General features: G+C 51.0%; 1 protein-coding gene across 1 annotated transcript in view; it reads left to right on the top strand.

Moving 5' to 3' along the window:
• The first annotated feature begins 641 nt into the window (after window positions 1-641).
• Window positions 642-14039, top strand: part of LOC135811194 (nucleoside diphosphate kinase homolog 7-like) — a 21912-nt gene continuing 8514 nt past the window's right edge. The window contains exons 1-5 of the mRNA XM_065324387.1: window positions 642-1515; window positions 4572-4676; window positions 5428-5489; window positions 8719-8759; window positions 13865-13934. Of these exons, the coding sequence (XP_065180459.1) occupies window positions 1408-1515; window positions 4572-4676; window positions 5428-5489; window positions 8719-8759; window positions 13865-13934 (386 nt within the window). The 5' untranslated portion in view covers window positions 642-1407. The remainder of the gene's footprint in view (window positions 1516-4571; window positions 4677-5427; window positions 5490-8718; window positions 8760-13864; window positions 13935-14039) is intronic.

Genomic DNA, 14039 nt, shown 5'->3' on the forward strand with positions numbered 1-14039 from the left:
TCGTTCTAAGTCCAGGCTGGGGCGTTCTTAGATTTCCAGCCTGGACGTTCTTGGGTTCTTGGGCGTACGAGTCTACTGTATACATGTAGTGTAGACTAGTGTAGTACTAGTATTACTACTACATTGTATTACATTTGTACTTGTAGTAGTACTGCAGTATACCAGGTATACCGGCGGTAGTACAAGCGAAATCGCTCACCGCTGCTTGTGAACAGTTACCATTGGAAACGTGTGTGTTTGTTGTGTGTTGACTACTACTACTTACTAGTACTAGTACTTAGTACTAGTAGTACTACTACTGTACTAGTGTTGTGTGTTCGCTTGTGCATGACTTGTAGTGTACACATGTGCATGTTTCGGTGTGACCATGGGGACCAACTGATCAAGTAAGTACGTAACCCGTTAGTTGATGTGAGTGCATGGTGTGACCGCTTGACAGTGCCACTAGTGACAGACACATCGCCATGCGCCAATACAACGTACAACTCGGCGCTCGGGTGCACGCGATGCTGTAGACTCCTGATACCACTGATACTGTGGTCTGTGTAGACTAGGCAGTACTAGTAGTACTAGTAGTACTAGTACTACTAGTAGTAGGCTAGACTAGCCAGCGCCCAGCGGTCATGTATGATGTAGTCTACTCGTGGAGTGGTGCGTTGAGGCCAAACATTTTGAATCTGCTTGGTGACAGAACTACAGCAATCATGCCCGTGCCATGGTCATAATCGAATGTTTGAAAGACGGTGAAGAGAACAAGTATTAGTTGCCTCGGTGTCCTAATCATTGAGACATTTGCTCCGGGAATATTCAGAGTTTCTATAGAACACTCAGTGGTACATGGTGTTCATATCGCTCAGGCCAGGTTCCAGTGTGGCAATCCTTGCGCTCAGGCCAGGTTCGACTGTGGCAATCCTTGCGCTCAGGCCAGGTTCCAGTGTGGCAATCCTTGCGCTCAGGCCAGGTTCCAGTGTGGCAATCCTTGCGCTCAGGCCAGGTTCCAGTGTGGCAATCCTTGCGCTCAGGCCAGGTTCGAGTGTGGCAGTCCTTGGGCTGAGCCTGTTTGTTGTAGTTTTCAAGCTAACGCCAGCAACGGAAAACCCATGAGTGGATAGTTTGCAGTCGACTACTGACTACTGGTCTGTACTAGTGCAGGTCGTCTTCGGGTGTGGTCACGTGTGTGGAGTAGATTGGAGGACGGGTACCGGGTAGTGATTGCTTCCCAATCTACCAGGCAGCACCTGCTGCGGCTGCTGCTACTAGCGCTGCTGCTGTAATTCCTACTATCTGCTACTCAGAGCTTGGAACGTAGCTGTGTCACTGTGTATCGTGAGTAGTTACACTCCACACCAGACCATTGCACATTCTTGCCGGCGATTTGTTCCAGTCGTCAGCAGTTCACCGTGTAATATGGAAGGTGAACGCTACGCTTTCCTCGTGGAGTGGTATGATTCGCTAGCGGGCATAGTGCGACGCTACAACTTCCTCTTCTATCCTAAAGATAACAGCGTGGAAATGGTGAGTTGCTCACTTGGTGGCACAATCGAGTGTACATGTACATAACCTCGATACTCTGTGACCCTTGGTTATACAAATGCATGCTGTCTTGTCCCATGTCGTAATATTGGTGGTACAACCCAGTGTACACAACCTCGGTACTCTGTGGCTCTTGGTTATACAAATGCATGCTGTCTTGTCCTATGTTTTAATAGCACGGTGATGTTCTTGAGCATACCATTGAAGAGCATCATGTTTCCTCGAACCCAGACATGCTCAGAATGTACTATATCCATACAAGTGAGCATGGATCTAACACCAACCCGCGCATGACATACACTCCCGAGCACGGCCCCACGCGCGCTTGCACACACACACACACACACACACACACACACACACACACACACACACACACACACACACACACACACACACACACACACAAAACACATCAACACAAACACATGCACACAACAAAAACCTGGGTGTCGAGCCACTAGTAATAGAATGGACCATAACTAGTAACGTACAGGTCCTTTGCCCGTTACACCCAGAACACAGCCTTAGTCATAGCCATCACCACTCTCATCCCCCCACCCTTACACACAGAACACAGCCTTAGTAATACCCATCACCACTCTCATCCCCCCACCCTTACACACAGAACACAGCCTTAGTAATACCCATCACCACTCTCATCCCCCCACCCTTACACACAGAACACAGCCTTAGTAATACCCATCACCACTCAAATCCCCCACCCTTACACACAGAACACAGTCTTAGTAATACCAAGAGTAGATAAACAAGAGTGTGCAACTCGCGGATGGGTATGCCCACGGCGGAATTTTTTGTTGACGTAATCTTTTCGACGACGCACGCGCTGCGAGCCTTTTGGAGAGGTTTCCCTCGTGCACTTGGCCGGGTTTTACACTACAAGGTCGGTGCCCAGCACGTGCACTCACACTACTCTGCGGCAACGTCCGCGTTTCTCTGAAAAAAGGTGATGTCAACAAAAAATTCCGCCGTGGGCGGGGGTATCTGCAGATTGTGCAGGAGAGATCCGGAGTTGCACACTCTTGTTTATCTACTCTTGGTAATACCCATCATCACTCTCATCCCCCCACCCTCACACACAGAACACAGCCTTAGTAATACCCATCACCACTCTCATCCCCCCCCCCCCACCCTTACACACAGAACACAGCCTTAGTAATACCCATCACCACTCTCATCCCCCCACCCTTACACACAGAACACAGCCTTAGTAATACCCATCACCACTCTCATCCCCCCACCCTTACACACAGAACACAGCCTTAGTAATACCCATCACCACTCTCATCCCCCCACCCTTACACACAGAACAAAGCCTTAGTAATACCCATCATCACTCTCATCCCCCCACCCTTACACACAGAACACAGCCTTAGTAATACCCATCACCACTCTCATCCCCCCACCCTTACACACAGAACACAGCCTTAGTAATACCCATCACCACTCTCATCCCCCCACCCTTACACACAGAACACAGCCTTAGTAATACCCATCACCACTCTCATCCCCCCACCCTTACACACAGAACAAAGCCTTAGTAATACCCATCACCACTCTCATCCACCCACCCTTACACACAGAACACAGCCTTAGTAATACCCATGACCACTCTCATCCCCCCACCCTTACACACAGAACACAGCCTTAGTAATACCCATCACCACTCTCATCCCCCACCCTTACACACAGAACACAGCCTTAGTAATACCCATCACCACTCTCATCCCCCCACCCTTACACACAGAACACAGCCTTAGTAATACCCATCACCACTCTCATCCCCCCACCCTTACACACAGAACACAGCCTTAGTAATACCCATCACCACTCTCATCCCCGTGTTATGTATCCCATATACAGCATTCATTATTATTATATTTTCGTCCGGGACAATATTAGTTTGATTCGGTTTGCTGTAAGACGGTTGCCTACAAAGCATGAAACTCCGGATCGCATCATATCCTGGTTTCTGCCTTTGTGTGCGTTTGTGTGTGTCTCTGTGTGTACAGTCAACTTCGCTTATAACGACACTCGGCGGGGCATCAAAAAGGTGTCCTTATTCGCGAAGTGTCGTTATACCCGAAGTCTCATTTTATGTATTACAGTGGGATGGGACTTTGCTCTGGGCATGGAAATTCTGTCGTTATTTGCGAATTGTCGTTATATCCGTAGTCGTTATTGGCGAAGTTGACTGTACTCCAATTTCACTTCAAGGAACCAGTGCATATAGTGTCTGCTTCTATCAAAGCAGCGTGCTGTCTATACTGGTTACCATGGTTACCCCAGCAAGTGTAGGGTGTGCATAGGCAACTAACTGTCTTGGCCGTTTTATGCCGATGTACTCCGTGTGGTGTAGACCAGGTGTGCACTGGTGGTCGATTCACATGGCTTCGCCAGTTGTGTGGATTAGACAGTTATCTGGCGCATGTCTTGATCTGTCTCATTCAGATCTTGTTCGCTATCGTTGCTATAAGAGAAAATCTGTGGGTGCACATCCAGTGCATTTGCAGATTTGCTTGCTTCTCTTGCGACGGGCGTATACATTATGGTATGTGTGTGTGTGTGTGTGTGTGTGTGTGTGTGTGTGTGTGTGTGTGTGTCAGCCTTGCAAGCTGTTGAATGGTGTAATCCCAGCGCAAGTTGCTATGTCTAACATAGCTGTTTGCTATCATCGCTTCCGCGATGGGCATGTCTGAGGTCTGAGGTCTGAGGTGTGTGTGTGTGTGTGTGTGTGTGTGTGTGTGTGTGTGTGCATTTGAGCCATACTTTGTCTATCTACCTGCCTGCCTGACTGTCTTTTTGCCTGCCTGCCTGCCTGTCTTTCTGCCTATCTCTCTGTCTGTCTGTTTTTCTGCCTATCTCTGTCTGTCTGTCTGTCTGTTTTTCTGCCTATGTCTCTATCTGCCTGCCTGTCTTTCTACCTATCTCTCTGTCTGTCTGGCTGTCTGTCTGGCTTTCTGCCTGTCTGTCTGCTGTTGTGTGTTTCTGTCTATCGCCTTGTGCAAAAATTGTAGATTGATGTGAAAAACAAGCGCATATTCCTGAAACGTACCAAGGAGGAGTCTATCAGGCTGGATCAGTGCTACATTGGTTCATCAGTTAATCTACATGGTCGACAGGTACGTACTGCACAGTCAGTGGTCATGTATACAGAGTACAGTAAGTGGTCATGTATACAGAGTACAGTCAGTGGTCATGTATACAGAGTACAGTCAGTGGTCATGTATACAGAGTACAGTCAGTGGTCATGTATACAGAGTACAGTCAGTGGTCATGTATACAGAGTACAGTCAGTGGTCATGTATACAGAGTACAGTCAGTGGTCATGTATACAGAGTACAGTCAGTGGTCATGTATACTGTATATGTACAAATTTTTGTTTGGAATTAACTTTCGATATATTCGTCAGGGGATCTGAAAATAACTAAAGTTTCTACTAAACAAATTCTGTACGTTCGGGGTGACAAACCTCGACCAAAAACGAAATTCAATACGTAACGAACCTGCTGATGGAGTGATGTAAGGAAAGATTTTCTAAATGAAATTTTGTATTTTATACAGTAGGGAGCACAGTGATGTTGTCATCTCGTTTCTACCACAGGGAATTTCAATTTGTGTTGGTTTTGTGGACATAACTTATTGTCTGTCTATCTGTCTGTGTGTCCTCTTCATTGTCTGTGTGGTTGGGTGAATATGTGTGTGTTTGTGAGTGTGTGTGTGTGTGTGTGTGTGTGTTTGTGTGTGTTTGTGAGTGTGTGTGTGTGTGTGTGTATGTGTGTGTGTATGTATATGCGTCTCCTTTGGTGTGTGTTTGTGTGTTTGTTTTCTTCTATGGGATCCTTGCCGATGGCTGTCAACCGCGGTACCTAGCTGAAGTTTGTAGAGTACTCTGACACTTTCACCAAGATTAAACTCTCCATGGCGAAAGAAAAGTAAGACGAATAAACGATGTTGAGGCAATAACTTCAGAGCAGCAATACAAATGTGATAAATTCTGCCGTGGTCACCACTCATCAACGAAGTCATGAAGGCTTTCCAAAATCGATGTTGACTTCGTTGATTTGTGGTAATGACGGTAGAATTTATCCCATTTATTGGTATTTTTAAAGTAAGACGAAGCATATCTTTCGTCAACCACCACACCACAACTGCGCTCTGCAGCCGACCTCGACACATTGCCACAGCTTACCATCAACAAGCGACACATCCATGGCATTGGTACCCGGTTTCTTCGTACTGCTATTTTCAGTACAGAACAGAACAACAAGTCTGTATTACGCTCTGCCTCCGCCGTGTTGAGCACTGTCATCACACTGGGTACACCCTGCGGCTATTTTCAGTATAAAACTCTCGTCAGTGACCGTAGATATTGCAGAATGGCTAAGATAGTGAAAATTACCCTTGTCAGTGTACCAGTTTCACTTTTTCACAGTGAAACCTGGCAGGAACATCAATTTTGGTCCCGAATGATCACGTGCATGCGCGCTCGGGTTGGACTTGTCGTACCGTACAAAGTGACCATGGTGACCCATACACATTTTGAAGAATGCACCAAGTTTAGCATATTTTTCACAACAAAGTGTGCTCCGTTTCTGGAGTACCGTTTGGTGGGCATGAAGGTGCTCTATGTGCACCAGCTGTTCCATCCTGTTCTAGATTGTACCAACCAAACACACCCCTATTCTTTGTGCCTCAGGCGTGCGCATTGTGCTTACCGCTTCGGTACAAAAAAAGGTGATTTTCACTATCTTATCCATTCTACATTATCTACAGTCACTGAAGATAGTTTTATACTCGAAACAGCATTGTGTGTATGAAGGAACAGAGTACCAAAGGTTGTGTCGCTTTGCTGGTGGTGTGCTGTGGCAATGTCGTGTCGAGGTCGGCTAGAGAGCGTAGTTTTGGTGTAGTGGTGTGCTGTGGCAACGTTGTGTCGAGGTCGGCTAGAGAGGGTAGTTCTGGTGTCGTGGTGTGCAGTGGCAACGTTGTGGCGAGATCAGCTAGAGAGCGTAGTTCTGGTGTAGTGATGTGCTGTGGCAAAGTGTCGAGGTCGGCTAGAGAGCGCAGTTCTGGTGTGATGGTGTGCTGTGGCAACGTGTCGAGGTCGGCTAGAGAGCGTAGTTCTGGTGTGGTGGTGTGCTGTGGCAATGTGTCGAGGTCGGCTAGAGAGCGCAGTTCTGCAGTGGTGGTGTGCTGTGGCAACGTGTCGAGGTCGGCTAGAGAGCGCAGTTCTGGTGTCGTGGTGTGCTGTGGCAACGTTGTGTCGTGGTCGGCTAGAAAGCGCAGTTCTGGTGTAGTGGTGTGCTGTGGCAATGTCGTGTCGAGGTCGGCTAGAGAGCGCAGTTCTGCAGTGGTGGTGTGCTGTGGCAATGTGTCAAGGTCGGTTAGAGAGCATAGTTCTGGTGTGGTGGTGTGCTGTGGCAATGTGTCGAGGTCGGCTAGAGAGCGCGGTTTTGCAGTGGTGGTGTGCTGTGGCAACGTGTCGAGGTCGGCTAGAGAGCGTATTTCTGGTGTGTTGGTGTGCTGTGGCAATGTGTCGAGGTCGGCTAGAGAGCGTATTTCTGGTGTGTTGGTGTGCTGTGGCAATGTGTCGAGGTCGGCTAGAGAGCGCAGTTCTGGTGTGGTGGTGTGCTGTGGCAATGTGTCGAGGTCGGCTAGAGAGCGCAGTTCTGCAGTGGTGGTGTGCTGTGGCAACGTGTCGAGGTCGGCTAGAGAGCGCAGTTTTGGTGTGGTGGTGTGCTGTGGCAATGTGTCGAGGTCGGCTAGAGAGCGATGTTCTGGTGTGGTGGTGTGCTGTGGCAATGTGTCGAGGTCGGCTAGAGAGCGCAGTTCTGGTGTGGTGGTGTGCTGTGGCAATTAGTCGAGGTCGGCTAGAGAGCGCAGTTCTGGTGTGGTGGTGTGCTGTGGCAATGTGTCGAGGTCGGCTAGAGAGCATAGTTCTGGTGTGGTGGTGTGCTGTGGCAATGTGTCGAGGTCGGCTAGAGAGCGCAGTTCTGCAGTGGTGGTGTGCTGTGGCAACGTGTCGAGGTCGGCTAGAGAGCGCAGTTCTGGTGTGGTGGTGTGCTGTGGCAATGTGTCGAGGTCGGCTAGAGAGCGTAGTTCTGGTGTGGTGGTGTGCTGTGGCAATGTGTCGAGGTCGGCTAGAGAGCGCAGTTCTGGTGTGATGGTGTGCTGTGGCAATGTGTGGAGGTTGGCTAGAGAGCGCATATGTGGTGTGGTGGTGTGCTGTGGCAATGTCGTGTCGAAGTCGGCTAGAGAGCGTAGTTCTGGTGTGGTGGTGTGCTGTGGCAACGTGTCGAGGTCGGCTAGAGAGCGCAGTTCTGGTGTGGTGGTGTGCTGTGGCAATGTGTCGAGGTCGGCTAGAGAGCGTACTTCTGGTGTGGTGGTGTGCTGTGGAAACGTGTCGAGGTCGGCTAGAGAGCGCAGTTCTGTTGTGGTGGTGTGCTGTGGCAACGTGTCGAGGTCGGCTAGAGAGTGCAGTTCTGGTGTGGTGTGCTGTGGCAATGTGTCGAGCTCGGCTAGAGAGCGTACTTCTGGTCGGATGGTGTGCTGTGGCAACGTATCGAAGTCGGCTAGAGAGCGTAGTTCTGGTGTGGTGGTGTGCTGACCAATATGCACAGGGCCAAATGCTGCTGCTTACCCTTGATAATACAAAGCATCACCACACCAAATTATCACACCTGCCATCCCCGTCTCTTTGGTTGTAAATCATTATATCCACACTAGCTTGTCCAGCTTGCCGTGGACCTCTCTTCTATCACCAGTGTGCACAAGCAAACATGTGCCTTTGTACTGAAGTATATCAGCCATAGCCAGCATATGCTACACTGTGTATGTCTCATCGACGCCAATTTCTTCACGGAATTTTCTCCTCTGGGATGTGTGGCAACTAATACCTACGTCCTTCTCCCTTTCATTCTCCTCCTTCTCCTCCTGGTTCTTTCTGATTTATATATTTGAAATCCTCGGCCGCGGAAGTGAGCAGTCAGCCATACGTCAACCAGTATGACAGTACTCTAGTTGTGAGCATGTCTTCTCCAAAATATCTGTTTTCTCACCCGGTCGGTCCCATCACATAAGAGGAGAATTGAATGAAATCTGGAATGATACTGAATAAACTGATTGTGTTTTGTTGTATTCCCTGCTTGAATTCTCTTGCAGGACTCTGGCGATATTCAAGCCGGACATAATGAAAAAAATGCGTAAGCAACGTGTTGTTTAACCTACCCGAACACCCACTCAGTTACCACCATCACCTCCCATAATGGTTGTATTCTGTAGGTGGGATGGTTGAGTGAGTTCGGTCCGTCGGTCAAACAGCACATGCACCGTTCAAACAGTGCACCGGGGTTTCCCCAGGGACCGTACAACCAGTGCACCGGGGTTTCCCCAGGGACCGTACAACCAGTGCATGGGGGTTTCCCCAGCTACCATACAAACAGTGCACGGGGTATCCCCAGGGAAAGAGCATGTGTGCTCACCACTTCCCTTTGAGTTTTGAAGCTGTAGGGCGCTTCACCCCTACAGTACTTTCGGACACCGAAGAATGGAGCGCTGAAGAATGGAGCGCCGAAGAATGGAGCGCCGAAGAACGGAGTGCCGAAGAACGACCAGACTAGATATAATTTTACGGAGCACAGCATGCCAGTGTATAACTGTGATTCAACTGAACATGAAAATTATAAACGATCTAGACTAGGAGACACCCTAGGAGGCTACTCCCCCCCCCCCCCCTCTGAGTCTCACGCGAACCGTGAATTTCCGTTGTTAACACGCATGCACTCACTATTGCAGACCAGTGGAGAGCACACATCATATGGAGGATTCATGGAGTGCTGGGCAACCGAATCTGGCATGTGATAATCATGTAGGATAGTCCACGCACGAGGTGCAGCCCATGAAATGGGCACCCATGAACTGGGCGGAGTGTGGACGGCCTGTATGATAGTGTGTATGTATGTCCACGCACAAAGTGCAGCCCATGAGATGGGCGCCCATGAAATGGACGGAGTGTGGACGGCCCACGCACACGAGGTGCAGCCCATGAAATGGGCACCCATGAACTGGGCGGAGTGTGGACGGCCTGTATGATAGTGTGTATGTATGTCCACGCACAAAGTGCAGCCCATGAGATGGGCGCCCATGAAATGGACGGAGTGTGGACGGCCCACGCACGAAGTGCAATGCCCGTTAGGAGGCAGGAGTGTGGGAGTATGAGTGTGATGGCCGAAGGCCGTGATAATTGCCAGATGAGAGGAGATAGCTGGCCCATGGTTGCCCAGCCTCCATGCTAAGTTGTGACACATTGCAATGCACGTGAATGACACTGTTGTTGCTATCAGCGCAGTTTGTCAGCACAATCCTAGCAGAGCAAGTTGCTGTGCTGTTCCAAACGGTCAGCCGTGTGGGTACGTGCATGGGTGTGAGTTGCGTGCCCGCGTGGCGGGTTCTTACATACCTCCATGCGTTCTGTGATGCGCTTGTACCTCTGACAGCTTTTGGGTCAGCTGCGCCATGTCTGTGTCGGTTGTCCTGATGTAGCGCAAGACACTGTCGCTTCTCCATCGGCCCATTGCCCTGATTAGCCAGTCCGGGGTACCCGCCATGGCTGCAGTTGTGGCGGCACCGATGCGGAACGAATGACCAGCGTAATCGCGTGAATTGGGTGTTCCCGTGAGTGGGAGAAGCTGTCGGAGCTCTTCTGTCAGTGCCTGCCTGGTCAGCGGTCTCCCAGGGCGGTAGCGTAAGAGTGCGTCAGACGGACAGACTGTAAAATGTGCCAGGAGGGCGGCAACCGGGCAAGGTTGTGAAGTGGTACTACCGATTATCACTGCATGGCCCTGACGAAGTTGGTCCGTCTTCGATTGCTTGATGTGGAAGCGGATATATGTGCGTCCTTGAGTGACATCCAGAGTCACATCCTGGCGCGTGGTATGAGTGGCAGGGTCAAACCCGGCTGGAGGCGCAGTGAATTCAGCGCATCGAAGAAATCCGAAGAAGGCGAGCACCATTGCCGCCTTGAGCATGCCCTTGTCCTGCTGGTGACGCCGTTGGTCCAGGCTGAGTTGGTTGAGAGAGAATGAGGAGCTTCCGCAGCAAATCAATGGTGATTGGGAGGCGAGTGCGCTGGATTGCCGGGTCAGTCGCCGTCCTCTTGATGCCTCGCATAACACGTGGCGGCAGCAATGCGTTCATCGTTGGATCTCGGAATCCGGCTTCGAGATGCATGTTGCGTACCGCGGCCATGTAGACATGAATTGTCTGTGGTTGAACCGATTGTGTGAGGTGTGCTGCGAAGCAGCTGGGCATCGTGTCTGTAGCCGGCATGGGCGTCCATCTCTGCAACGCACAGAATTGCGTAAATTTACTTTCGCCAGTGGCGTACGTGCGCCGTGTTGTCGGGGCGATTGCCATGGCTGCCAGGTCGGCGACCTCCTGCATCAGTCCAGGAGAGGGAGGCGGATTGCAGTGTCCGGGGCTTGCTGTGCCGATGGTGCCGGCTGCTGGAATGCCTGTCAGAGTGATACGGAAATAGGGCTTGGCGCGGCTAAACCTCTTGTTGATATCCCATAAGCGCCGCGTAAATGTTCTGCCTGGTACGACGACGCTCGACGCAAAGGAGAGTTTCCCCAGGAAGTGATCGAGTTTGCGTTGCGTGGTCAGGGTGCCGCATGACAGCTCGCTGAGGAGCTCGCGGAGGTCCGTCGGTTTGTCGTCTGGGAGACGGGCTTCCATGCGCACCGTGTCCAGCACAATTCCTAGGAAGGCAGTAATGTGTGAAAGCGAACAGTGTTCAGGGGAGTGGAAGTCGGCTTACTTTTTCTCAGTGGGCTTCGAAGTCTTCTCGTGGCTATCTGCAGGGCGCTGCTACCTGAAGCGGGTGGTGCTGGTGCAGGATGTGGCGGCATGACCTTTGTCTTCACATGCGCTGCAGGCGTAGAGACGGTCGCAGGGTGTGCGGGAACAGGGCCTGCCGCGGTTGAAGTTAAAACAGACTTGGCGGGTGCTGCCCGCCACTGATGGAAAGGGCTGCGCGTGTTGAGCTACGGCATGTGGGCAGGCAGCGGTCGCGGCTGTTTTGGAGCGTGCATTTGGTGCATGACAGACGGGGAGAGCGGAGTAGGCGAATACTCCACAGCGTCTGATTGATCACGTCCCAGCGCAGTGCCATGCTGGCGGTGTGTTGGCGAAATGCTCGATCATAGTTCAGCACAGCAGACGTCGTGAACTGTTGGTTCGCAGTACAAAGTATGTGCTGGTAGCAGACGAGCTCATGAGCTCGGTCAGGACGAGCAAGAACGACGATGCCCATGTAGATCGTCCAGGCCTCCAGCCAAGCCGAGAAGTCGTTGATTGCGCGCGTGTGCTTTGCGCTGAGGTTGAGCGAGAGCTGAGCCATGTCGCCGCCAGCTGTAACCAGTTGTATTGGCTCCTGTCCCTGGGAGCTGAAATTTTCCGGCAAGAGTTCCTCAAGTTCCACAAACTCTCCGCGCTGGATTTTTTCAATCGCACGACGTGGCGGTGTGGGTAGAACCGAGGGCTTGGAGAGAACTGGAGGTCCTGGCGAAGTCGGAGGTTCCGATAGAACTGGAAGTTCCGGGCAGGATAGGTCCGGAGCTTGACGCTCGGAGCGTGGGAGCGATCTTTCGGGTGCGGAGCGCGCGCGTGGGAGAGATCGGCTTCCAGATCAGACTCAGCACTGTCTGTTCTCCAGGCGTTCCACGCGTTCGAGGAGAGGGTGGAGGGCGTTCATCTTCATAACGGCTGAGGAAATGATGTCCGGGGAGAGCAATGAGGGCTCGTCCTGCATAGAAGCGTCGGTGCCTGGAGCGGGGTCAGAAGTCTGAACTAGCTGCTGACGGTGTGTCGGAGGCATCAGGCGCGAAGGCGCGCATGCCGTCAGTCCGCGCGTATGGCGAGGTCGAAGCCCTACCCGAGCGGCGACGGGTAACCTCGACGGCATACCCGCGTCCGCGTCCACGTCTGCTTCCTCGTACAGAGCCTCGTGGCATGGTGAAAGAGAGAGAAAGGGAGTGAGAAATGAGAAAGGAACAAACCGGTGTTCTTCTCACTACCCAAGCAAAGCAAATATGAAGTAGCAATACGGCCAGCGCAAAGTATGGTGTATGCGTTACGGGTTCAAGCTCCGATGTGTGCTGCAGCCGCATATGGCTGGTTGGCTGGCGAGTTCAGGTGAGTTCCGGCGTACGCATGTTACATGCCACCACAGCGTGCATGTACGTGTTACTTGACATGCATCAATGAATAGCGTGGGATCTGCGGGCTCTTTGGAAGCCGCTGGAGCGCGTGTGAAGTGGTGGCTTGTGCAATGTGTTAACCTACATTACCGCAAGCTCTAATGTGCTATTATTTTTTTATGTGGGGATCATCCTGATCCGACCGCTCGCTCGCAGCTTTCTGAGTGACGTTAGTGATGTGTGTGTGTGGAGGGGGGGGGGGAGTGCGTGTGTGTGTGTGTGTGTGTGTGTGTGTGTGTATGACCTGTGTTGTACAAGCTTTCTCCGTGTGGCCTTTCTGAACGTGAGATATACATGTAAGGTGTACAAGCTTTCTGGGTGGCAGCAGCCTGTGTGGTAGCCTGTGTGGCAGCCTGTGTGGTAGCCTGTGTGGTAGCCTGTGTGGCAGCCTGTGTGGCAACCTGTGTGGTAGCCTGTGTGGCAGCCTGTGTGGCAGCCTGTGTGGCAGCCTGTGTGGCAGCCTGTGTGGCAGCCTGTGTGGCATGTGTGATGTTTGACCTGAACGCTCTGTGATCTAAGCCATCCAAGCTTTCTGACCGGTTTCTCAGAGGCTTTCTCAGAGGCGTGTTCACTGTGTGATTGAAGTGATTCAAGTGATCTGAGCCAACCGAGGCTTCCAGTTGACCCTATCTTGTTCCGTTGAGACTTGTGTAGAAATGATTTCATGGGCAAAGTGCTGACTTTTTTTAATGTTTTAATTTCTATCTCAGCAGAGCGAATCTGTGCAGGAAAATTAATATAATTATTTCCAGAAAAAAAGCCTTCCTTGTCTTCGAGTTTCCTACGTAATTGTTTTCAGCTGAAAACATGCTGCCCTTGTGCTCCTTGTCTTCTCGTTTCCTACGGAATTGTGTTTCAGCTGAAAACATGCTGCCCTAGTGCTAACAAGTGTTAACCTCTAGAGGATAACACTTGTTAGCACTAGGATTCTGGACTTAGTTTTGTGCGATTTGATCCTTGCAGGGCGGTGGTGTTTCTACGGATGCGGAAAACCAGCCTCACTTGTTCTCATGTGAAATGTGATTTCTGTGGTGTGTTTCTGCCTGCAGCTCTCCTGCTTGAGATTCTCTGCACTGAAGGATTTCAGATCTGTGATATGAAGACAGTGGTGTTAAGCAAGTAAGTACAGAACCTTCCCAGTGCATAGCACACTCAGCAGAGGACTTCCATGTTCTGACCCGTTGTCTGATGATTGCCTAACGGCGGCATGAAACTTACAACCAA

This window comes from Sycon ciliatum, chromosome 3 (assembly GCF_964019385.1).
Source record: "Sycon ciliatum chromosome 3, ocSycCili1.1, whole genome shotgun sequence".
Lineage (NCBI taxonomy): Eukaryota > Metazoa > Porifera > Calcarea > Leucosolenida > Sycettidae > Sycon > Sycon ciliatum.